At 46.1% G+C, this 26,669-nt stretch overlaps 1 protein-coding gene across 1 annotated transcript in view; it reads left to right on the top strand.

Annotated features, from left to right (window-relative positions):
* Positions 1-26,669, top strand: part of GTF3C1 (general transcription factor IIIC subunit 1) — a 1,928,973-nt gene that overhangs the window by 1,191,484 nt on the left and 710,820 nt on the right. Inside the window, exon 24 of the mRNA XM_069210709.1 lies at positions 11,205-11,365. Coding sequence (XP_069066810.1) covers positions 11,205-11,365 — 161 coding nt within the window. The remainder of the gene's footprint in view (positions 1-11,204; positions 11,366-26,669) is intronic.

The raw sequence follows: 26,669 nt of genomic DNA, 5'->3' as shown, positions 1-26,669 counted from the left end.
CTTACAATGTCTTAAGGTTTTGCTTAGGCACTGTAGGGGCATAGTGGTCATGCACATATGCCCTCACCTGTGGTATAGTGCACCCTGCCTTAGGGCTGTAAGGCCTTCTACGGGGTGACTTACCTATGCCACAGGCAGTGTGAGGTCGGCATGGCACTCTGAGGGGAGTGCCATGTCAACTTAGTCTTTTTCTCCCCACCAGCACACCCAAGCTGTGAGGCAGTGTGCATGTGCTGAGAGAGGGGTCCCCAGGGTGGCATAAGACATGCTGCAGCCCTTGGAAACCTTCCATGGCATCAGGGCCCTTGGTATCAGGGGTACCAGCTACAAGGGTCTTATCTGAGTGCCAGGGCTGTGCCAATTCTGAAAGCAAATGTACAGTGTAGGGAAAGAACACTGGTGCTGGGGCCTGGTTAGAGGGGCCCAGCACACTTTCAGTCAAAACTTAGCATCAGCAAAGGCAAAACGTCCGGGGGTAACCATGCCAAAGAGGCATTTCCTTACACATTCCCACAGACCACATGATACAGGTAGCCAAGGATCGGGACAGTCAACCACCCCTCACCAGCAGCAGCCTCTAAACCCCTTTAGTTTTCCCTCCAACCATCATGGGCAACCAGCGGGGGCAAGATCTGCAATCACCACAATTAGGTCAAGGGTCAGACTTCTCTCCCTTCACCAATTAGAGCTGACTGTAGTGACAGATGCATCACTCCTGGGCTGGGGCAGTTGTCTGGGAGAGGTGGATATCAGAGTACTCTGGTCTCTGGCAGAATCTGGGCTCAAAATCAACCTTTTGGAGCTTCGGGGGGATCAGTTTGGCAGTGAAATCCTTTCCTCTTTCAATCAGAGGAAGGCTGGTACAGGTATTCACAGGCAATTCCACCGCCATGTGGTACTGCAATAAACAGGACGGGGTGGGTTCATGGACCCTTTGTCAAGAGGCTCTGCATCTCTGGACATGGCTGGAACAGCAGGGCATATCCCTGGTGGTTCAACATGTGGCATGTTTCTTGAACACCAGAGCAGACAAACTCAGCTTTTGATGCCTAGTGGATCACAAAAGGCATCTCCACCTGGAGGTGTCTCAAGGTCTTTCAGCAGTGGGTAGAGCCTTGGTTCGATCTGTTTGTCTCTGCCGAGAATGCACAATGTCAGCAGTTTTGCCCACTGTAGAGTCCAAGACAGCTCTCGGTTGGAGACGCTTTTCGTCCCGAGTGTAGCTCAAGCCTCCTGTATGCCTTCCTGCCCATACCACTCCTGCCAGGAGTTCTCAAGAAGATCAGAAACGTCTGGCCCCAAGTCATCCTTGTGGCTCCGGGCTGAGCACGGAGATTCTGGTATCTTGAGCTACTGCACATGAGTGTTGATCCTCCAATCAGGCTACCCCTTCATGAGGATCTTCTGTCACAGCAAAAGGGAAGTGTCTTCCACCTGAATCTGTCATCTCTCCACCTTCTTACATGGAGATTGAGCGGCAGCAGTTGACAGCTTTCGACCTTCCTCCTTCAGTCTACAGTGTTATTCTGTCAGCCAGGTGTACCTCCACCACAAAGGTATACGCCTGCTAGTGGAAACAGTTTGCATCATATTGTATAGAAAAGTTAATTGATCGACTTTCTGCTTCCCTTTCAGATATTTTTCTATTTATCCTGACCCATACCCAACAGGGCTCTGCTTTAGGCACTCTGAAGTGTTATCTTTCTGCTTTGTCTGCCTTCTTGCGGCTGCCTAACCAACCCTATTTATTTACGTTCCATGTTGTAAATAGATTTTTGAAGGGCCTTTTACATATGTTTCCTCCTTCTCCTTTCATTATGCCTCAGTGGGACCTTAATTTGGTCCTCACATTCGAGCCTCTGCACAGTTGTCTCCTCAGGCTGCTCCTGATTAAAACAGCCTTGCCCATCGCCATTAAATGTGGCCAGAGAGTGAGTGAGCTGCAGGTTTTATCTTCCAAGCCTCCATTCTTCTCAGTTTATCTGGACAAACTGGTGCTTCGCACTACAGCCTCTTGCCTGCTGAAAATGGTAACACCATTTCGTGTGGAGCAGTCTGTCACCTTGCCCACCTTTTACTCTCCACCACATCGCTCTAAATAAAAGGAGATACTCCACCGTCTTGACCCAAATAGAGCATTGGTGTTCTACCTTTATCGAACAAAAGAGTTTCTGGTGAGCAACCAACTCTTCATGGGGTATGTTTGAGTGAAAAAAGGCTGGATGGTGCAGAAGCTGGCGATTTCTCACTAAACACTGGCGAAAAAGCAGCCTCTCGAAGGTTTACGGGCTCATTCCATTAGAGCTAACACTGCAACCACTACATTAGCATGTGGAGTCCCAGTCCTGGATATCTGCCAGGCAGCAACGTGGGCGTCCATCCACACGTTTACCAAGCACTAGTGCCTGGACAGTCAGGTTCACAGGGACAGGCAGTATGCCCGTTCAGTCCTGTAGGACTTCTAGTTTAAATTTGTCCGCAGACCCACCTCTGGGGATAGTATTGATTGGGTATTTATTCAAGGTAAGAAATCTGCAGCTAGAAGTCTCTGTCAGATGAACAAGTTAGTTACCTTCTGAGACAATATCTAGCTGCGTATTCCTTACCGACCCACCCATCTTTCCCGATCTGTGGACATATTTCTAGGGTTAGGGATGATCTTTTTCATAGCCCTAGTTTGGACACACTAGTGTTAGTGCTCTTCATGACTCTGTACTTCTGGTTTGGAAAGTCGTGAAAAGTAACTGACGTCAGTGTGCCGTGGTGAAGTGGACGTCACTTGTGGCGTGACTGCCTCGTGGAGCTGACCAATGCCACCTACCGGCATGGAAGGGTACTCACGAAAAATCTTCTGGATTCAGTCTGATGCCAAAGGTAAGGAATCCGCGGCAAGATATTGTCTCTATCAGATAAGGTGTTACCGAAGATAAGTAACTTGTTCGGCATGGTGTACAGATAAACATGTTGATTTTCTAGCTACACCCCTCTCCCAGATTCCTTTGTTCATCTTCTCCTTGACCCAGCAGGGCACTGCTTTGGGCACATTAAAATGTTACCTTTCTGCCATTTTGCATTTCTGCGATTTCCAGACCCATAATCCCTTTTCAAATCTCCTATTGCAGTTAGGTACCTGAAAGGTTTACAGCGTATATTCCCACCAGCACGTTTTATTATGCCCCAGTGGGACCTAAATCTGGTTCTTGCATTCATAATGTGAGCATCCTTCGAGCCATTCCACAACTGCCCACTCGTACTTCTCACCATCAAAATGGCCCTTCTAGAGACATAACATCTAACAGGAGGGTCATTGAGTCACAGCCACTGTGAGCAAATCCTCCATACATTACCTTCTACTCAGAAAAGCTGGTCCTTCGGATTTGAGCATCCCTTTTACAGAAGGTGGTAACTCCTTTCCAGCTAGGCCAGTCCATCACTCTGCCTACTTTTTACACTCTGTCTCATCCCTTTAAAGAGCAGTGAGAATCCACCAGCTGACTGGGAAGAAAGTTTTGTTGTTCTACCTTTTTCGTACTCATGAGTTCTGGATGGACAATCAGCTCTTCATAAGGTATGCCGGGTCCAAGAAATGGAAGACAGTGCAGAAGCGGGCCATCTCCCGATGGATAGTGCTGTGCATCATAATCTGCTTTTTACTGGCAAATCAACCCCTGAGGGTTTGCGAGCTCACTCTACCAAAGCAAAAGCTGCAACCACTGCATTAACTCATGGAGTTCCTGTCTTGGATATCTGTCAGGCAGCAAATTGGGCTTCCTTGCACACATTTATGAACCACTACTGCCTGGACAGTCAGGTCCCGCGTGATGGTCACTTTGCCCATTCGTTCCTATATGACTTTTTAGTCTAATCTGTATTGAAGTCCCACCTCCAGGGAGGTATTGCTGGGTCTCTCATCTAAAGTAATGAAACTTCAGCTAGAAGTCTCTGTAATTGAACAAGCTACTTATGTTCTGTAACTCCTTATCTGGTAGAGAATCTATCTATCCCCAGATTTCTTATAAACCCTCCCATCCTCTCCATTCTGCGAACAGATTCTAGAGTAAAGGATCAACACTTCTAAGGGACCCAGTTTAGCATACCAGTGGTCCATGTTCCTCGTGTCTCGGTGGTTCTGGCTTGGAAAGCTGTGAAAAGAAAATGGCTTCTGCGTGCTGGTGTGGCAATGTCATGAGGAACCGGAAAACGACACCTACCGGCACACAGGGTTACTGCTCGTTGAAAGTGTCAAGATCCAGTCTGACACCTGGAGAATATTCTGACATAAAGATTCTGCAGATGGATAGTCTACCAGAGAAGGCATTACCAAAGATAAGTAACTTGTTTTTCAGGACCTTCTCTCTTTTGCAGCGAGTCTTGGAGATTTGGGCTACAATCCCAATATTGTAGTCTCTATCTTGGATCTCGGTGAGAGCAGTTCTATGATCTCTTGCCCTTCTAGCCTCCTTCATTCTTCTGATTGAGCACGTAAGATGACATATGAAGGCTCTGCAATGGAATCTGAAGGTCCAGTGGGCCTGGCACCAAGGAAACCAGTCAGGTGCTATTCTGATTTTGGAGAAAACTGCACACAGTCTGCAGTGGTGGCAGCATGGTCACGGTTGAACCAGCAACAGATCCTTTTGCCTTCTCATCCCAGAGTTGTTGGTGGCGACAGACGCACCACTGCTGCTTCGGGAAAAAGAGTTTAGTCTCTGGCAGAAATCCATATCAATCTGCTGGAATTGCAAGTCTCCTGTACATCTTCCCACCCCTATCTCTCCTGCCACAGGTTCTTAAAATGATCAAGAAGAACCTGACCCTTGTCATTCCATTTTGGGCCTGGAGAGTGTGCTACCCTGAACTTCTAAGCATGAGCATCTTCCCTCCAGTCGCACTCTCACTCAGAGAACGGGTCTCTTGTTGCAGCAGCAGTACAGGGTCCTTCCCCCGACCCTGCACAATCCTTCATGTCCATGCTTGGTGATTGGGCAACAATGGTTACCCAAGTGTGGTCTACCACCTGAAGTGGTCGATGTCATCCTGGCCGCCAGGTGCTCTTCCCCAAAATGTATTCATACACCTCTGGTGCTTTAACAGATTTGTAGCCTGGTGTGAAGTGCACAAGACTGACTCCATAGTAGCTAAACTGTTGGGTGTTTTGTCTAAACTGTTTTTTTGTCTTCGGCCTTAATGTAGACACAATTGAAGGTTATGTGTCAGCTGTTTTAGCCTTTTTATGTTTACCAGACCAACTGTCCCTGTTTAATTCATCTGTTGTGATACAGTTTATTAATAGTTTGAAACACGTTTGCTCCCAGATCATTTTTGATGCCACAGTGGGAGCTTAACTTGTTGTTGACATTTTCCATGTGTGCTCCCTTGGAGCTGATAGACAGCTGCTTGTTGCATCTCCTGGCCTTAGTACTGACTTTATAATTCCCATCACTTGGGCTTGTCGCATGCGTGAACTTCGAGCACTGTTGGTGCATTCACCCTACACCAACATTTTCCAGAGAAACTGCTGCTGATGACTCGAGCAGCGTAATAGCCTCAAGTAGTCACTCCTTTTCACGTTGAGAAATCCACCACATCCCAATGTTCTTTACCCCTACTCGCTGATTCTAAGATAAGGGACATTTACATTGATCGTACCAAGGGCCATCAGTTGGACGATTAGCTTTTTGTGGGATTCTCCCTTGTGAAGAAATGGAAGGCTGTGCAAAAGATGCCTATTGAGGTGGATAATCCTCTGCATGAAAATGTGCTACTCTCTTTCCAAAAAGAAGCAACAACACTCGTTGGGAGTCAAGTTTTTAAACCTAATATGCTGCCTGGAATACAGTCTCCCTCATGAGCAAATCCATGGGAGGTCCTTTTATTATTATTAGTATTTGTTTCTAGCCTAGCAAGAGCTTGCAGTGGGCACTCAAAGGTTATTTGTCTACCATTTCAGTCTGTCTGTTTACTTGACCCAGCCCTCCTTGTTCAAATCACCTGTTGTAATGCAATTTAATGTTTCACCAATGTGTTCTCCCAAGCGTCTCCTCCCACCCATTTGTAATACCACAATGGGAACATAAATTAGTTTTGATATTCCTCAAGGTATGCTCTTTGAGTCAGTGCATAGCTGCTCACTGTGTTTCCTCACCTTGAAGACAGTCTTCCTCATTCCGATTACATCAGCTTGTTACATGAATGAACTACACATATTTGGGACTCATGTGGCCTTCTTACCTAAAGTTCTTACTCTTTTCAGTGTTATGTAATTCCTCACTGTGGCATCGTTAAAGAAGAGAAAAGACTTACAAAAAGGAATTTATGCTTTTACATAGACTGTACCAAGGATCATCAAGTTGACAATCGCCTTTTTGTGGGGTACTCTGGAGCCAAGAAAATGAATGTTGTGCAGATGAGATCCTTGTCCAGGCAGGATAGTCCTCTGTGTTAGAAACTGATGTGCACTGGTAGTCAAGAAGCAGCCCCCTGAGTGAGTGAGAAGCCATTCCATTACGGCTAAGATGGCTGCCACTTTGTCTGCTCAAGGAATGCCTGTCTTTGATATCTGTGTGGGTCTATGCATTGTTGACAAATCACTACTGCCTTGAAAGCCAGGTCCATAGTAAGGACATTTCGCCTGCTCAGTTCTGAAGATCTTTTATGTCTGATTCCATTCCACAGACCCTCCACCCTAGAGAGGAACTGCTTTAGGAAAGGGATCTGCAATTAGAAGAATCTATCAGAAAGACAAGTTGCTTTCCTTCAGTAACCCTCATTCTGGTGGATACTCGATCTAACTGCAGATGCCTCACTGGCCTCCCAGCTCACATTTTGTTGAGTGGTCCCTTTTAAACACCTAAAAAGTTAGTACTCCGCACACTTTAGTCAACAATAGTTAACTCCCTGCGTTTGAGTGCATGGAGAAGAGAAAGACAAAAAAACAATGTCAGCGCACAGGGGTGACTCTTATAATTAGCTCTGTTTCATCACGTCCGTGGCAGAATAGAGCCAAGGCAGGGCTGCACAATACCACCTGGCGGCACTTGGGAGCACTGCCATGAAAAATTAGGGATCTGAGGTTGGTGTGTTCATCGAAAAGAGCGTTAACTGAAGGTCAGTAACTTGTTCTTCAGAACTTTCATAAGCCTACACTTAAAATAAGAAGCAGTACTCCTTCATGTTAGACAGTTGCTAAACTGCACTGCCGATGATAGAAACTGTGAAAGAAATATATGGAAGTGCTAAATTTAACACATTTATTAAAGTTGCTCCTTGGTGATGTGAGCTTGAAATGGGTAAAAAAATAGAAGCAACTGTAACCAAAATCCACAGTACCTGATTACTTCTGATCAGTGGTGGTACTCTCAGTTGATTTTACTGTACCTCTGCTAAGAAGTGCAGGCTCTCTCTTTCTCAAAATAAAGAAGTGCATATACTCATGACCAGACGGTACAAGACTATTTAAAGCACTCATAGTGACAAATCCCTTCTGTAATCGAAAGTGATTGTAAAAAATGTACAACGAGCAACTGACAAAATGTACTGAAACAAGTAGAATCATCAGGGTCAGAACAGAGTGTGCTTTTCGTTGTATCTTGTCTTAGGAACACTGAGCCAAATAGCCTAAAATCCCTTTTAAATGGGTTTATAATGCTTGTTAATGAAAATTCCTGACTTGTCAAGACATCATTCCATGCCCATTTCAGGACCTGGTTCCGTGCCCATTTCATGACCTGGTTCCATGCCCATTTCATGACCTGGTTCCGTGCCCATTTCAGGACCTGGTTCCATGCCCATTTCAGGACCTGGTTCCATGCCCATTTCAGGACCTGGTTCCATGCCCATTTCAGGACCTGGTTCCATGCCCATTTCAGGACCTGGTTCCATGCCCATTTCAGGACCTGGTTCCATGCCCATTTCAGGACCTGGTTCCATGCCCATTCCAAGTCATGGTTCCATGCCCATTCCAAGTCATGGTTCCATGCCCATTTCAAGTCATGGTTCCATGCCCATTTCAAGTCATGGTTCCATGCCCATTTCAAGTCATGGTTCCATGCCCATTCCAAGACTTGGTCAGGATATAAACCCTCATTGATGATTGTAGGAAAATGGTGCCCTGTTGCAGTTACCCCCCAATTTTTGCCTGATATTGATGCTGACTTGACTGAGAAGTGTGCTGGGACCCTGCTAACCAGGCCCCAGCACCAGTGTTCTTTCACTTAAAGTGTACCACTGTTTCCACAATTGGCACACCCTGGCACACAGGTAAGTCCCTTGTAAAAGGTACCAGTGGTACCCAGGGCCCTGTGACCAGGAAAGGTCCCTAAGGGCTGCAGCATATGTTGTGCCACCCTGAGGGACCCCTCACCTAACACATGCACACTACCATTGTAGATTGTGTGTGTTGGTGTGGAGAAAAAGGCAAAGTCGACATGACATCCTCCTCGGGAAACCATGCCCACAAAATACTGCCTGTGGCATAGGTAAGTCACCCTTCTAGCAGGCCTTACATCCCTTTGGCAGTGTGCACTATACCACAGGTGAGGGCATAGCTGCATGAGCAGTATGTCCCTACAGTGTCTAAGTCTATTCTTAGACATTGTAAGTACAGTGTGGCCATATTAATTATATGGTCTGGGAGTTTGTCAAAAACAAACTCTACAGCTCCATAATGGCTACACTGAATACTGGTAAGTTTGGTATCAAACTTCTCAGCATAATAAACCCACACTGATGCCAGTGTTGGATTTATTAAAAAATGCACACAGAGGGTATCTTAGAGATGCCCCTTGTATTTTTCCCAATCCTTCAATGCAGGACTGACTGTTCTGTGCCAGCCTGCTGCTGAGAGACGAGTTTCTGACCCCCTGGGGTGAGGGCCTTTGTGCCCTCTGAGGCCCGAAACAAAGCCTGCTCTGGGTGGAGGTGCTTCACACCTCCCCCCTGCAGGAACTGTAACACCTATCAGTGAGCCTCAAAGGCTCAGGCTTCGTGTTACAATGCCCCAGGGCACTCCAGCTAGTGGAGATGCCCGCCCCCCTGGACACAGCCCCCACTTTTGGCGGAAAGTCCAGGGGAGATAATGAGAAAAACAAGGAGGGGTCACCCACCTGTCAGGACAGCCCCTAAAGTGTCCTGAGCTGAGGAGTCCCCTACCTTTTAGAAATCCTCCATCTTGATTTTGAAGGATTCCCCCAATAGGATTATGGATGTCCCCCCACCCCCCCTCAGGGAGGAGGCACAAGAGGGTGTAGCCACCCTCCAGGACAGTAGCCATTGGCTACTGCCCTCCCAGACCTAAACACACCCCTAAATTTAGTATTTAGGGGTACCCTGAACCTAGGAAACGAGATTCCTGCAACCTGAAGCAACAAGGACTGCTGACCTACAAGCCTGCAGAGAAGGAGGAAGACGACAACTGCTTTGGCCCCAGCCCTTCCAGCCTGTCCCCAACTTCGAAAACCTGCACCAGTGATGCATCTGACAGGGACCAGTGACCTCTGAAGCCTCCGAGGACTGCCCTGGACTAAAAGACCAAGAAACTCCAGTGAGCAGCGGCCCTGTTCAAAACCATCTACTTCTTTGCAACAAAGAAGCAACTTTTCCAGCTGGAAGCGTGAGACTTCACACTCTGCACCCGACAACCCTGGCTCGAGCCCCAGTGGTCTACAAACCCCCCCTGAGGACGCAGGTACTTACCTGCTGGCAGACTGGAACAGGAGAACCCCTGTTCTCTATAGGTGCCTATGTGTTTTGGGCACCTCTTTGACCTCTGCACTTGTCCGGCCCTGAGCTGCTGGTGTGGTAACTTTGGGGTTGCCTTGAACCCCCAACGGTGGGCTGCCTATGCCCCAGGAACTGCTGATTTTTGCACCGTTTCCACTTTGAAAATAGCTTATTGCCATTTTTAAAAATACTGTATATGGTATTGCTTTTATTCAAAGTTCCTAAAGTATCTAAGTGAAGTACCTTGCATTTAAAGTGTTAACTGCAAATCTTGATCCTGTGGCTCTTAAGATAAATTAAGAAAATATATTTTTCAAAACAAAAACCTATTGGCCTGGAGAAAGTCTTTGAGTGTGTGTTCCTCATTTATTGCCTGTGTACAACAAATGCTTAACACTACCCTCTGATAAGTCTGCTGCTCGAACACACTACCACAAAATAGAGCACTAGAATTATCTAATTTTGCCACTATCTTACCTCCAAGGGGAACCCTTGGACTCTGTGCACACAATTTCTTACTTCTAAATAGTATATACAGAGCCAACTTCCTACAATGATCAATATATTTCTGCCTTTCTGGGCCACCTTCCTTAAGAACAGAGTATCTGGATGTTTCAGTTATGTCCTACATTGGATTTTATTTCTGAGACTAATGCTGATCTTTACCAAATCACATTTATTGTATTTTACGTTACGCAGCATGAGATTCTCTTGACCCTGAACCGTGGTCTCTTCCCCCTATCCTGATTCCTTTTCAATCTAGGCCCTCATCGCAACTCCTAAGGCTCTTTTCAATAGGCTTATTGTGCACAGAATATATGGATTGTAACAATCTTTTATTTTTCCTCCCTCAGTACTAGGTAACCTCAGCATAAAAAGGCACTATCTTGACGTCTTTTTCAGCCTTATCATGCACACTACTACCTACCGTTAATGGGCACTAGTTGGTTGTCTGTGAGGCGCACTGTCTTCCGCTAACGTTTTATTCTTTAGATATACTCTCTATATGTATGAGCAGCCAATATAAAGCTTTTATTGCCCTTAATTCGACCTGTACTTCAGCCCAGCCAGATTTAAATTTTCTATCCCTTCCGGTACCCAACAATAGAGCTCTCTCACCACAAATATATGTGATGGCCTCTCCTGTTATTGAAATTATCTTTAGAGTAATCACACTTGCTAATGATCCAAAACGTCGAACTACCACTTACTTTTCACCGCCCCCATTTTCTTGACATATCTCTCCTGCCAGTGAGTAACTTTTAAATATCTAAAATGTGTAGTTTACTTAGCAGTGATATTGTTTTTGCCGCACTCATCTTCCTCACGTACCGCTAAATATCACCACCCAAATTGTTGCATAGCATTTTAGGATATAAAAGGCTAATGTACAATTACATTTAAAAATGGCCTGTGTAACCTTGTATGTATGTATGCTCTTACTTTGGCGTGACTATATTCACCTGCAATCTATTTTTTTAAAGAAAAATCATTGGAGGAAAGCAAAATTAAGAAGTATCGGTATTATGATGAAGCAGATAAAAGTGCCCTGCAGAGAATGACTCGTCTGCGGGTGACATGGACTGCACAGGAAGACGGATTGCTCATGCTTTGCCGAATTGCCAGTCATGTCTTGAACAAGAAGGTATCATCACTTTACTTAATATTTTGTTTATTTTCTTCCCACAAACCAACGTATTTCTTTGTATCTCAAAAGATCTAAATATCACCCTTGTGATAACATGAAATACATTATTCAGGAAGCAGTAATGTCCCCCTTGTAAGGTGCCCCTTAAAGCTGTTCTTCTTTGTTTCTTTGTCTTAAGGGTTTGTCCCCACATGTGAAATTGTGCAACCTTCCTCTACCGCACATCGTAAATAAAGACTCATACTGAACCATAGCAAGTAGCTGCTATGCAGGGCCAAAGGCATCCAAACTAATTTGCAACTTATTTGTGTCAGATGGTCCTATTCTTGTATATCAGTGTTGTAATTTGTACTGCGACCTAAGAGCTGCAGAAGGAAGGGCCTTCATTTCTTAAGGGAACCTGCTTACTTCCAACTGCAATGCTTTTAATGGGACAGTATCATAATTTTTCGTTTAATGGAATACTGACATAAATGCTCCGTTGGTTTCATATACCATTAATTGATTTGAACATTTACTGGTAGTGCCCAGTATAACTACTGGTGTAGTTTTACTGGGGCAGTACCTGATCTACGCAGTAGCCCACTACGTTTGTCTACAGTAGTGCCGCTTTTTTGACCGACACCAGTGATCACATAGCCCTGGAATTCACCACCTCATTTAAATCTCAGCAGATGTGATGTAGAGTAATATATAGGTAGAACTAGAAAAATGCAAACCGAAATTAGGAATCAAGGCAGCAGTGCAGACTTAGTAGAAGGCGCAGAAGACATAGTAGTTTTACAGACGCACAGCACAAGAGATGTAACGTCATCCTTGTTTCTTTCGTTACTTGTGCAACTTAGAAAGCACATCAACAAATTTCTCTCACCTCATCAACTGAACATGTTCAACGCACATAACGTTTAGTGTTGGCAACCAATCTGTAAGCTTTACTAATAAATAACGCGCACAAAGCTTTTGAAGCAGCAGTTCAAGCATTCATTCCCTTTTGTACATGGAAGGCTTCATCCCTGATAAAAGCTGTTAATGCCGTGCCTGGCCAGTAAGTCACTGCCTTCTTAAACCTGCAAGTGGAAAAAGTAGGGTGTCCGTAAAAGGCTTGAAAATGTTGACGCTAAAATGATTTACATAGGGGACAAAGAGTGCCAATGGCAAACCCTCGCTGCCATCATTGCCCCGCTCTACAATGGTGTTCGTGAAGCCTGCTCACCCACATTCCAAATTATGTGGCTTTTGGCAGCATTGTGCATGAGCATTGCTCATGTACTGGTTGTGCAATGCATTGAGAGGGGGAATATAACAATTGGCTCTGCTGCTCCCTCTTCTTAAAAAAAAAAAAAAAAACCTGCATTGTCAAAGAAAATAGTTAAAGCTTTTTATTGGTGGAAGTGTTTGGGAATAGCCCCACTTTGTGTTTTGCCTAGCAGACTAAGAAAGAAAATTGAGTAATGAAGGAACATCTTGCGCTACAACAATATGAAAGCTGGGGATCAGGCCATTTTGCCGAACGGACTTCCTTAGGGTTAAGCCCCCCTCGGCGAAGAGTGTTATGAAAAGGAGTCAGAAGATGAAGAAGATTCATTTGTAAATCTTTGCATCTTTATCCTCTTATAGGTCTTTTGATGATTAGGCCAGCATGAGCTTAAACCTTCCTACATTCTTATACACTGAACGTGTCCAGGATAAATTATTTTCATACGTTTTTTGAATTCTAAAGTTATCTGGGGTTTGTGGATTACCCTGGAGGAGGGACCCAACAAAATAGCAAACGTTTTTAGCACAGGAATGTAGTCTTTATACCCCCAATCTACTCACACCAGAGCAGCAGAAAGTGCTACTAGACCCCAGGGAAATATTTTTTAGAGGCCACACTCTCCTACCTGTGATATAGATATGAGTATTTTTCGCTCCTTGGGACTGATGGGTTGATTTCCTGATTTGGGGGCTGACCAGTCTCAATTCCCTTAGGGGCTATAACAACCATTAGGTATCAGGTGTATGTTTACTGTTACATATATATATAGTGGATTGTGGTTTCAGACGGAACTCGCAATAGACTGCCTCTCTGTCCACTCTGAGAACAATTGTAGTATTTCTTCCTATGGGAGGTGCTGATTGGGAATATTTCACTCACTGTCTGCCAGCTCCAGAAGAAGTGCAACTAGATACTAGGGAAATACATTGTGGAATCAGGTGGATGGAGAGCCCCTTCTTATATTTATCTGCACCTCCTCACTATCATGGAATTAACTGTCTTTCCACCAAGGGGTAGAAAGCGGTAACAGGGAAATATATAATGGACTGGGGTAAGTCCATACCCCCATAGGACTCCACCACAGATGGTCAGGTCTGTGCTAAGAGAGGGCCGCTCCACTGTTTACAGTATCTGATGTCTTTTAGTTCTTTCTACCAATCTGTGGTTATCAGACTCTGGGTTAAATATCTTGATCTGCCCTGCCAAGGTGGGCAGAAAAAACTGATATGACATGAGAAGCGAAGAGGGTACATCATGAAGCCAAGTGGACTGGGATTCACTACCCCATGGTAGCTAGCTCCTTCAACTGGTGGTCATATAGCTGCATTTGCCCTCATGTTTCCCTTGGAATGAGTAAAACAGGGGTAATTCATGGTCAGTCACACTTTGTGACAGGACACTACCTCCCACTCTATAATTATTTGTTTATATTTTTAATTTGACCCAAAATTATTTTTTCCTGTCCAGGGAGCATTTCAGGCCTGAAGGGTACTGATTGCATCTGGGGGTGTGGGAGTGAGTGGTGGCATACCCCTGATCCACTCCCCTGAGGGAGCTGAGATGCAGAATCGTTCTTAGAGGTCAGTGAGGCACACCTTCTGCTAGGAATCTCAACTCTACTCTTTATTTTTTTTTGTCACTTAACCCAAATTATTCCTTGTGTTTAGAAAGCGTTACAGGTCCCCCGAGATTAACATATGCCCTTTCCACTCTCTGCCATAGTACTGCTTCCAAAAAGAACTCCAATAAGGAATCGAAGGAGGAGCTCAGTTGCCAAACAAGCACTTTTTGGGACAGCACCAGTTCATTCCTGAAAGAATTTGTGTTCGGGGATTACAGTTCAGCTGCAATCCCAGCACGTGATTCCTTTTTAGTAGAACATCATTAGGACACAGGTGAGGCATGTTACCTGTCTGTGTACCTTGAAGTACCTGGAATTCTCCTTTGGCATCAGGGATCATTTTTGGCCAAGGTAAAAAAAAAAAGTGTAAAGAGCTGATCTTCCTTGAACAAAATGTGCCTCTTTCAGAACTTCACCTGCCATTTGCATTTCAGGTCCTCTTATGGAGCTCATGGAAGTTCTACTATGGAATTAGAAGAGATTTTACAATCCTGGACCTGGGCACCATGTTCTAGTGTCTGCCCCCATTGTGCCACTGCACCCAACTAACTGACATATCAAAATAACAATGTATGGGTGCCAATACCACATTGGAAATGAACATTCAAAAACAGAATCCATAGCTTGAGTTTTGGATTTGTGATTTGTCATAGGAAAAGTAGCACATCCCCATTTAGGTTTCCTGTTTGAGCTCAGGAAACAAACATCCCGCTTAACATATTCTTGAATAGTGGAGGTTGGGAGTATCTTGGGGAGGTTTGAAGTGCATGTACATGTAATGCTAAATAGGCAAACAGATACACACTGCCATTGCAGCTTGTGTGTGCTGGAAGGGAGAAAAAGGAACAGTCAACATGGCATCCCTCTCTGGGTGCAATGCCCACAAACCACTGCCTGTGGCATAGGTAAGTCACTGTGGGAAACTGGCACTTTGTTGCAGTACTCCCAACACCCCCTCCCACCCCCACCCCAGACACACACTTTTTGCCTGGGGGCCCTGCAACTAACCAGCCTGTTTTCCTTCTCTTCCTCACCTGACAGACTAGGAAGCCTCTCCAGGATATTGTCTGAGTCTCCTGGCCTCTGGGCTGGTGCAAGTTCTGTGGGAAACTTGCACGTTGTTGCAGTAACACACATACTTTTTGCCTGGTTTGTGGATGCAACTTGGACTGGAGTGCACTGGGATCCTGTTAACCAGCTTCCGGTTGCCAGTCTTATTTCCCTAAAACCTGCAAAGATAATAGGCACCACCTTTAGCTGCCACTATAAGTCCCTAATGAATGGTACTTAGTTACCCAGGGCATGCCCCTGAGGGTGGCAGCACGGTAATGGTACTTAGATACCCAGGGCATGGGGTACTAAGGGTAGACCCCTGAGAGCAGCAGCACGGACTTCCACCCTCTAGGGCCATGCATTCCAGAACACACAGCACTGCCATTGCAGGCTGAGTGCCCTGATGCAAACCTAAAAAGTAAATTTGACATGGCACACTGCCTGTGTGCCCTGTCTACTCCACACTGCATGCTCTATAGGTAAGTCACTCCTCTGGCAGACCTTTCAATCCTAAGGCAGGGTGCCCTATATTGTATGTGAGGAAGTAGCTGCATGATCAATATGCCCCCACTGTGTCCTTGCCAAACCTGGGACACAGTGAGTGAACAGAACAGCCATTTTAAAATGCACATGCTGGACACTGGTCAGTATGAGTTTCATAGCCACATGATGGCCAGTCTGAACCCTGGATTGTTTGATATCGTACAACTCAGAATGATAAATTCCCACTGATGCCAGTGGTGGATTTATTATAAAATGTACCCAGTGGTCACCTTAGAGATCACCCCTTGCAAAAGCTAACTACCCTGGCATGGTTGCTGACTGGTACCATCCTGCCTACCACCATCAGACTTCCAATCTACAACCTTGGGAGAGAGATCATTATCTCTGAATTGTAGAACAATGCCCTTTCTTGGTGAAGGTGCTAACACCCCCTCTCTCAGAAATGTGCACTGGCGGTGAGCTTCAAAGGGCTTACTTCCTTTGACACTCTGTCCCCAGGCCTGCTGCCAGCAGCACATGGCCGCCCCTGTTGCAGACCTCCACTTTTGGCAGTAGCAATGGCAGGAAAATACACAAAGGGTAGGAGGAAAGGTCCCACCTGGCATGCACCACCCCTTAGGTGTTGCCTGCAAGGTGGAGACTCCATTTAATTTCCCCCATCTTGGATGGAAGGAAAATAGCCATCCTAGTATAGAGAAGCGACCTCTGCCCGCTGAAAGTGCTCAATAAGTGGGTGTAGCTACCCTAAGGTAAATGACCCATTGGTCATTACCAGGCTCCACCTAAAATGCCCCCTAAATTTAGTATTTAGATGGCACCCCTAGACTGGGAAACCAGATTCGATGGAAAAAAGACGACCAGCACCAAGAAGATCCGAAGCACAAAAACTGTGGACCTAAGGATGAGTTAAAGCACCAAGCTCTGCCTGTTGTACCCAGGACCTGACTGCCACTAAGGAGCTGCTGGACAACTCAGCAAAAACCCGAGAGGACCTTCAGGCTTCGCAAATCGCCAGGAAACTCCTTCCAGAGTGGATGAACTCCAAAGAAGGTCAAAGCAACCATCAAGCAATTCCGGGTCAATTCACTGACAACCAACTAACTCCCGAACCGGATGCCAGAGCTGGACCAAATTGCAGCCTGACACCTGCGAGGACAAACCCTGCCAGTGTGCCAAGTTTGGTGGCACTGTGACCTCCAGGGGCCAAACCGTGCCAGTACTAGGGGTATTGGTCAGCCCATGTCAGACATCGAGAAAACCAGCCCTCCGGGATTGAAAAAGGACTAGGTGGAAGCAACCCAGACCTCCTTCCAGAGGGACTCCGTTGTCCTGTGAATGACCCTGGAACCAACTTACATACTGCTCCTGAGGGCATCCTTGTGCACAGCTCCTAGCTCACCGATTTGCTCTGCACCTGGCCACCCTGTGCCCTGCACTGAAGAATCTGCTGTGCCCTAAGTGTCCCCCAACACTTGCAACCTCAACACTCCAAGAGGACCCCAAGGAACCATCTTTAAAGTTACCTGTGCTTCGCTTTTCCAAGTGGTCCCTCGCAGTGACCCTGCACTAGCTCCAGAAACCTTCTACCACTGCTCCCACAGAAACCGGGAGCTGCCAGAACTTCTCCAGCTGGCACAGAGTGCCCACTGATGACCTCGATGAACCGGCAAAAAAAGAACTTTGTAAACTTGGTACGACTTCTATATATATTTTTAAAGGTGATTCTCTTTTGATTCCTATGGTGCGTAAACTTCAAAAATTCATATCTCAAAAAGTACTTGCCAAATTCTGATGATCTTGGTCTTAAAATTTGTATATAAATTTGAAGTATTTTTATAAATTGATCTCAAGTTATTCCTTTGAGTGTGTGAGTTGAAAGATTGATGCTGTGAGTACAACAAATGCTTTGCACGTCTCCAGGATTGGTCTAACTGCTCAACCAAAGTACCCTAAAAATTAGAGCATTGGGTGATCTAGTTTTTACCCCTGGAAACCAACATGTGGTTTCGTGGACCCCCTACATAGTATGCCTACCTCTGCACACTACATAGACAGCCAGCCTCCTACTATCAACTCTATAGCAGGTCTTACAGCCCTAAGGCAGGGTACACTATACCACAGGTGAGGGCATAGCTGCATTAGCAATATGCCCTTACAGTGTCTAAGTCCATTCTCAGATATTGTAAGTGCACTATGGCCATACTGCGTATATAGGCTAGGAGTTTGTCATTACGGATTCCCCAGCTTCTTAACGGCTTTATTGAAGTCTGGGAAGTTTGTTATCAAACTTCCCAGCACAATAAACCCACACTGATGCCAGTGTTGGATTTATTGAAATATGCCCCCTGTATTTTACCCTATCCTTTAGTGCAGGACTGACCAGTCTGTGCCACTCTGCCACAAAGACACATTTCTGACCCCATGGGGTGAGGGCCTTTGTGCTTTTCTGAGGCACGTGGCACCACCCTCCTTCAGGAACTGTAACACCTGGCCCCACTTATGGCAGCACGTCCGGCGGGAAAATTAGGGAAACCAGGGAGAAGTGACCACCCCAGCTAGGACCACCCCTAAGGTGTCAAGAGCTGAGGTGGCCCACTCCCTGCAGAATCTTCCATCTTGGTTTGGAGGACAGGGACCAGGGACAGGTTTGTGCCCCCCCTCCCCAAAGGGATTGGGCACAGGAAGACTGTAGCCACCCTCAGGGACAGTAGCCATTGGCTACTGCCCTCTGACCCTTGTAACACCCCTAAATCTTGTATTTAAGGGCCTCCCTGAACCCAGCTCACCAGATTCCTGGTGACCTAACAAGAAAGAAGGATGACTGCTAAGCTGAAATCCCAGCAGAAAAGAAGGAAGACAACAACTGACTTGGCCCCTGCCCTGCCGGCCTGTCTACTGCTTCAAAGAACCCACACAAGAACAGTGACGCATCCAGCAGGACCAGCGACCTCTGCCAAGCTCCAGAGGACTGCCATGAACCCAAAAGGACCAAGAGCTCTAGTGGACAGCAGCCCTGTCCAAGAAGAAACAACTAAGGACTCCAGCCTCACTCCGAATGTGAGAGTCCTGACCACTCTGTGCCCCGACACCCACGGCACGTGTCTAGGTGGCCCAACCAGCTAGAGAGGATCCCTAGGCAATTCTGAGCAAGTGCCCACCCTGGGTTGACTTCTCCACCCCCCACGACGATGCCTGCAGAGGGAATCCCGAGGACCCCTCTGGCCGCAAAAGCTCCAGACAAAGATATCCGATGCCTAAAATTTAAAGACCACTGCACCCGCATCCCCCAGTCCTTGGAGAACACTTTGCCTGATATTGATGCTGACCTGACAGTGTGCTGGGATCCTGCTAACCAGGACTCAGCACCAGTGTTTTTTTTCCCTAAAACTGTACCATTGATCCCACAATTGGCATACCTCTGGCACACAGCTACCTTGTTAAAAGTACCTGTGGTACCAAGGGCCCTATGACCAAGGAGGGCCCCTAAGGGCTGCAGCATGAATTGTGCCACCTTAAGGGACCCCTCACAAAGGACATGCACACTGTTGCTCGGCTTTGACACTGCATTGTGTGTGTGCTGGTGGGGAGAAAAAGGTAAGTCGCCATGGCATCCCTCTCAGGATACCATGCCAACCAACAACTGCCTGAAGCATAGGTACATCATCCCTCTAGAAGGCCTTACAGCCCTAAGGCAGGATGCACTATACCACAGGTGAGGGCATAGCTGCATGAGCAATATGTCCCTACAGTGTCTAAGTCCATTCTTAGACATTGTAAGTGCAGTGTGTCCATATTGAGTACATGGACTGGGGGTTATCATTATGAATACCACAGCTCCATGGTGGCTTCACTGAAGTGGGAGTTTTGGTATCAAACTTCTCAGCTCAATAAACCCATACTGATGCCAGTGTTGGATTTATTTAAAAATGCACACAGAGGGCATCTTACAGATGTCCCCTGTATTTTACCCAACCCTTTAGTGTAAGGCTGACCAGTCTGTGCCAGCCTGCCACTAGCAGACACGTTTCTGACTCCATGGGGTGAGAGCCTTTTTGCTCTCTGTGCCCAGGAACAAAGCCTTCTCTGGGTGGACGTGCTTCACACCTCCCCCCTGCAAGAACAGCAACAACTGGCTGTGAGTTTCAAAGGCTTCCGACCATTTGCTACACTTCCCCAGGGTACTCTAGCCAGTGCCCGTCCCCCTGGACCAAGCCCCACTTTTGGTGGCAGGCCCGGAAGGAAAATTAGGAAAAACAAGGAGTGACACCCCCCCCCTTCCCCCTCCTTGCAGAATCCTCTGTCTTGCTTTGGAGGAGAGTAGCCAATAGGGATAGGATTGTGCCCCCTCCCCAAAGGTAGTGGGCACAGGAAGGGTGTAGAAACCCTTAGGGACAGTTGCCATTGTCTATAGCCTTCTGACTCTTATAACACCCTTAAATCTAGGATTTAGGGGCACCCTTGAACCTTGCTCTTAAGATTCCTGGCAACCTCAAGAAGAAGGACTGAGGGGTCGACCCCAACAGTGAAGACTCCAAATGACAACCTACTTGGCCCCGTCCCTGTCGGCCTGTCTGCAGCTTCAAGACTCCTGCTACAAAAAAGGCAACACACCCTGCAGGACCAGCGACATCTACAAACCTCCAGAGGACTACCTGATCAGCAGAGGACCAAGAACTTCAGTGGATAGTGGCCCTGTCCACAAGAAACCTTCCAAAAGGACTCCTGAGCCTCCCTGGATTTGCGAGTCCTCCCCACTTTGCACCCGACGCCCACCACCCATATCCAGGTTGCCCACTGGACCGAAAGAGGTCCTCTGGCAATTCCGACCTCAAGTCCGCCCTGGGTTGACCGCTCCTGACCAACACAATGCCGCCTGCAGCTTAAATCCGGAATACCCCCCTGACTGCGACCGGATCTGACGAAGATTCTTGATGCCCAAAGGTACCCCTGCATCCACAGCTCCCTGGCCTTGGAGAATCACTTCTTCAGGTCAAACTGTTAACTTTTAACAAGTTTTTCTTCAGGAAGTCCATTGTTAATTTTGCATTTAAAACCCACAGTGCACATCGTGAAAAGTGTGTGTGGGGCATTCTATTTGTTTGGCAGAGGTTGGAGAAGGAGAGTCCCTCAAGATCTAAGGGAGGAGCAGGAGGGGTCTGTAGCTGTGGCACCATGTTGCTGTCTTGCTTCAGTGCTGCAGGTTTGTATTGGAGTCAGGTGAGGAGGTGGAGGTCCCCAGCGGAATTGGAGCAGTTTGAACAGTCTTGAGCGAGGCTTGGAGGTGAGAACTCTCAGGAAGCATCTGGTGCAGTGCCCTCTGCTCCCTGCGCACCTCGCTTCATCTCGCCGGATAACACTAGGTCCTGCTGCTCGGCTATCACACCCACCCGCTCTGCCTGCTTTGCTCCCTCTGCTGGCCTTTTGCTGTCCTGCCATTTTACTCCTCCTCAGAGCAGGAGGCAAATGGCAGAGGTGGTGCTAGACCCTTCTCACTGAATAATTAGGTCAACAGTATCCCATCCAAATCTGACTAATCTGCTTGGCTGCCTGGCCCCCCAGGTACCCTCCTATTCCGCTGTACCGGCTGGACTATTGGGCCCCTCTATATTGCTACACCCTTAGGGATTGCTGAGATCTGCCTAAAACTGCCCATTGGGAAGACCTTGAAGCACTTTAGGACTTGGTGTGTTTGTGAAACCCCCTGATCTAACCCATCCCTCCAGAAGAAAACAGGGTGTAATCTGGGGGGCTAGGCGGCGCCCCGAAGGTGCTTGTGCCCCCCTCCCTGTGAGATGGAAGTAATCCCAGGGAGGGTGAGGCAGCGCCTTACAAACCTTGACAGGACTCTGGAAAAACTGGGGCACCTTTTTCATTTTTGTTAGGAGATGTAAGGATCCTTCGCAGCTGCCACTGCTGCTGCCACACAGCCAGCCCACCGCCCGTTTGCCACCTGTTGTTGTTCACCTGCTGCTCACCTTGCTGCCCGCCCGGCCATATGCCACTATACGCGATGGCATCTATTGCCTGCTGCCTACCACCAATTCTGTGCATCTTTTCGTCGTCTTGTCGTAGGAGGAAGCAGGAGGTTGGTGAGCGAACAGAGGACAGGAGCCTTTAACCCTCCAGCCCCCCCTTTAGCACCAGGGAGCATTGTAACTTAATTTTTATCCACTAGCTTATCAGTGCTTCGGCACTAGTATACTCCTGATTTTGACCATGGGAGCAAGGGCCAAGTTTAGCCAGCGGAGCAACTTCCTTAACTGGTGGGGTTCAAGGAAGCAGGAATCTGGGCAGCATCAAGGACAGGAATCTGAACTAGGCAGAAAGCAGTGGCTGCGGTGACTGGGAGGTGGGGTAGAAACATGGCAACAGCAAGGCTGAGGGAGGCAGGCTTCGAGCCACAGGTTGAGTAGGTTGTGGCGGAAGCAGTCAGCATAAGGCTGGTGTGACTTGCCTCACCTGTCAGACCCGACCACCCAATCCACCCCATTTCCCTCATCTCCTTTCTCCCCATTACTTTACTTTAACCAGACATCCAGAAGAGCTGTGTGCTGCAAGTCTACCTAAGGACCACCAACAGAGCGTGCTTGTGCCTCTCTGGATTAGAAAGACTGCACAAGGGATGTGACAGCGCTCCTTGGGAGAGCATACTGAAAGACAGAGAGAGAAGAAATAACAGAGGAACATTTAAAAAAAAAAATGTATGATCAAGGGGAAAATTAAAGAGGGAAAAGGAAGGCCAAATGTGTAAAAGCAATTGCCCACACACCGTGCTGGAATCTGTCACACTGAATACATTGGCCACAAACTCTGCAAAGGAATCAGAAGGTATTCCAGAGGGCACTTTCCCTAAAGGGCTAGAAACCATGACACAGGCTATATTATTGCCCTGTTTGGTTCCTAACTTATCCACTCTCTCCGCTATTGGTACCTCAAACCAGGATGAAAACGAGCTAGAACAGTGTGATATAACATGTGCTGTAGGGCACCCTAAAGGGTCTTTAGCAAGACTCTGAAGTATTGAGGATAGTAATGCAAATCTGGGTGAGTGAATGATTGCACCTAATAGGCGACAGATGTCTCTCTCAGAAATGGCTTATTTAGTTCTTCATAAAAGCGAAGGGATCAGAAGTCCGCATCAACCATTGTCTAAATTGTGATCAAAGGCCCAAGCACTTTCAATCCCTAAGTACACTGGTCTAGAGAACAGTAATCATTGCAACACTAATATTGATCGACTGCATATGACACCAACTCCTCTTGTTCCTGCTTCTGCCCCTGAAAGGCAGCTAGGAGAAAAGGGGAGATGCACAGTTCTGGGGGACTTGACGAAGGCCATTGTAACATTCAGCCATCTGCCTCACCTCTACCATTACTACCATCATTACAGTTATATGATTGCAACAAGGAACTTACCATGATAACAAGAGAACAAGCACTACTAGAGGATATAACTCCCAGCATGGCAACTCAGAATCAGGCACTCCAGGGCATTCAATTAGGAGCACAGTAGATTTAACTCTCAATATCTCAGCAGGCCCGTATTGCAATCGCACCTGCTGAAAAACAAATATCTGCGCAATGTCACCACCTGGTGTAGCTATAATTGCCAATTCAGCTGCTGATTAAGTTGCCATCCCAATTACAATGGATAATTAGTTGGAGCACTCAACAAGAATGCAATTATTGCAATCACAGTCGTCCCCTATTCTTTCAGTCAGAAAGGATTGTTCTGCACTAGACAGACTGGGCCTGTGCTAATTTAGGCGGGAGCTTTCCTCATTAGATAACCTTAACAACAGAACAGACCTTCAAATGAATAATGTAAGAGGCGAAGTGGGGAATAAAATCAATGGCCATGGCATAGATCAGCTGCAAATCGAGAACGATTATCCCCTAGATCAACCTATACTTAGTATCATGAAGATTATGTGCACAACATTGGATTCAATTGCAGATATGCTCATGATCCAATCCCTAAAACTTGATAGCCAACTAGAACTCACTAGGCAATTTATATCATCGATAGTGACTAGAGATCGTAGAATGGCCTTAGTGGAGGACTCTGTAAGGGCAAATCGAAGACTGCAATCCATCTCAGAACCAGATGTAGTCAAAATTAGGCTCCCTTGTTTAGAGAAACTGCTGGAAGTTCTAAAGGTTATAAATTATATCATTGAGAATTTCAGGTCTAACCTCACAAATCTGCCAAAAGCTGATTTTACAATTGGAGATCCCGCCCCCTAGAAATCTAACGATCAATCCTGGGCCACCACTCCTGAGGCAAAAATCTGAGAACCATACAGAATCTTGAGGCTGCATTGGAGATACAATCTCAATGTCCACTGTATATGCACCATTAACTCATGGAAGAAAGGCACAGAGGAGGAGGAACCATATAAAAGGAAAAGTTAAAATAATGTTGCGGGGGGTCAAAAGGAGTGCTGTCAAAAAAACACTTGTTACTGCAGTCAAAGGTAGCAGGACAATATCAGTCCACACCGCAAACTCAAATGGACTCGGAGATCAAACAGCAGAGAGTAGGTCAAAGTATTCTGGATGGCAGCCTAGGAAAAAACGATGAGATGAATGTTGACTTTCTCAATCAAAATCCAGGCCAGCTGTGTGATAAAACTTGTATCCTCCACTCTCAAATAAATCGTGTTCCAATGGGATATAGGTCATGTTCTACATTAAATATGGTCACTATGAACAGGGGTGAGGTGACAGTGAGTCGAGTTATGAACCAGGCAAGAGAAGAGCTTTCTCATAGTGAGGGCAATTCACTCCCACAGACATCTAACATAACGCAGTGGCCTAACGGAAACACACACATTCAAAGTGAAAACATCAGCAAAGTAGAACACCCGGCATTAGCACATTGTTTACGTGCTGCTGTAACTAGCAATAATGCCTAGCAACTACAACCCCATCCTAGCATTGATCACCTACCTCTAGATTCCAACAAGGCAGAACCCAGAATTCCAGCAAATCATGCGCTGAAAGACAGAGCGAAGCATAAGAAAGGCAATTAATGGGCACTTTGATGAAGAGCTTTTGCCTCCGCCGCCTTCTTACTCAATAATTCACCATGAACAAGCATGGTCAGATGATTTATACCCCCCGGAAAGATTGCACCCAACAGCAGCATGACAGCGCCTGCTTAACTGCAGCCACCCGTACTAGATGCTAGGGGTAAACTCCCTAGAGGAACCTAGGAGATCATACAGACAGGAAACTAACCAACATGAGGGTGCTGAGGATTTCCAAAGTAATAATAAGGAGCAGGCAGCTACAATTATATTCACCCCAGAGTATATTTCGAGAGGGAGTCAAGACATTCTCAATAGGAGTAGTATCCTACACCTCATTAATTCGCTGTCGGGCCTGCAGCACGTAAGATCAAACGACTTATTGTCAGTTCGATTCATACAATTGAAAAGGGTCGAGCAGTAGAGAATCCACAGAAAACATCTGGGCCTCCTCAAGGATAACAAACAAGATTCAAAATCATACAAGCTTAATGAAGACTTGGGGTGTTAGCATAGATTCTCCGGAAAAGGAACTGTATTCCTCTATATTTTTAGAATATGCAAACACGCCATATTTGGAAAGCAAGTATGAGTCCAAATACAATCTAGGCTCGGTATTACAAGATGCAACAAGCTACTGTCAGCATCTCCCTAAACGGTCCAGCCTGGCAAATATGAAGTTCCGTATATACAGTAACATACTACAGAATAAATCTCTTTCAGCTTCCCAGCCTTCACTGAGACCGTCACTCGTAGACCTAGAAGTAAAAAGTCTGTATATTAAAATTCATTGGATTGGAAACTAAATCAAAATTGTATTTAAAAATTCTAAGCTGGAATATAGCCGGTTTAAAGTACAAAATGGAGGATGAGGACTGGTTACATTTCTTAAAGCAGCAAGATATCTGCAGCTTCCAGGAAACATGGATCGTTGCCTTAATCATCCTACATGGCTACTCCACATTTAATTATACCTGCAATCAAACAGCAAAAAGGCAGGCCAGTAGGGGGCCTGACTGCTTGGATCAGAACATTGTTGCTTGAAGACTCTGAAATAAACCACACTACACTAAATAAAAATATCCAAACCATCATTCTAAGAAATAAGGTATGGGTACTAGAAATGATGAATGTCTATTTTCCATCAGGCAGTAGGGCCCAAGTTAAACTAGACATCCTCTGAGGAAAAGATTACAAGAACAGCTGAGGTCACCATCTGAAACTACGCTGGGAGAATCCTTCCTTTTGTGCAAGAATTGTGTGCCGATATGTGGTGATTTTTAATGCCAAGCCGCATCCCATAATGGGGCACAACTCAATAATTGATGAAGACAACGTGTGGAATATTCCACCACCTCCCATAGAATGCTGCTGCAACAGAGTAAGGCGAGCTGTTCCTAGAAGCCGTAATAGAAGATGGAATGTGCTTTTTAAATGGTAGAACCAAATCAGATAAATCCTTAAAATCAGCATTTCAAGTTGATGGCAGGCAAAGTGTAATAGATTACATTGCAATAAATATCGAAGCATGGCATCATATTATCGACATGAACGTATTTGACAGGATAGAAAGCAACCATGATCCACTCCTTATAGAGCTGGTTCATCCAAATTCAGTTTCTCTGATGCTTACTTCCCCCAACAAAACAAGCTGCCCTAAACTTATATTATAAACAAAAAGGAAAAACATTGTAATGGCTGATAAGTGTGTTTCACATATCTATACTTCCAGTCACAAATGAATGGCATTACATACCACGATTCTAGCACTACCTGGAAAAGAGGTGGCACAACAGTTGCAGAAGATTAAAGAACTGCTAGTACAAATAATAG

The sequence above is a fragment of the Pleurodeles waltl genome, chromosome 10 (assembly GCF_031143425.1).
Source record: "Pleurodeles waltl isolate 20211129_DDA chromosome 10, aPleWal1.hap1.20221129, whole genome shotgun sequence".
NCBI classification, from domain to species: Eukaryota; Metazoa; Chordata; class Amphibia; order Caudata; family Salamandridae; genus Pleurodeles; species Pleurodeles waltl.
This window is presented reverse-complemented; position numbering and strand designations above follow the sequence as displayed.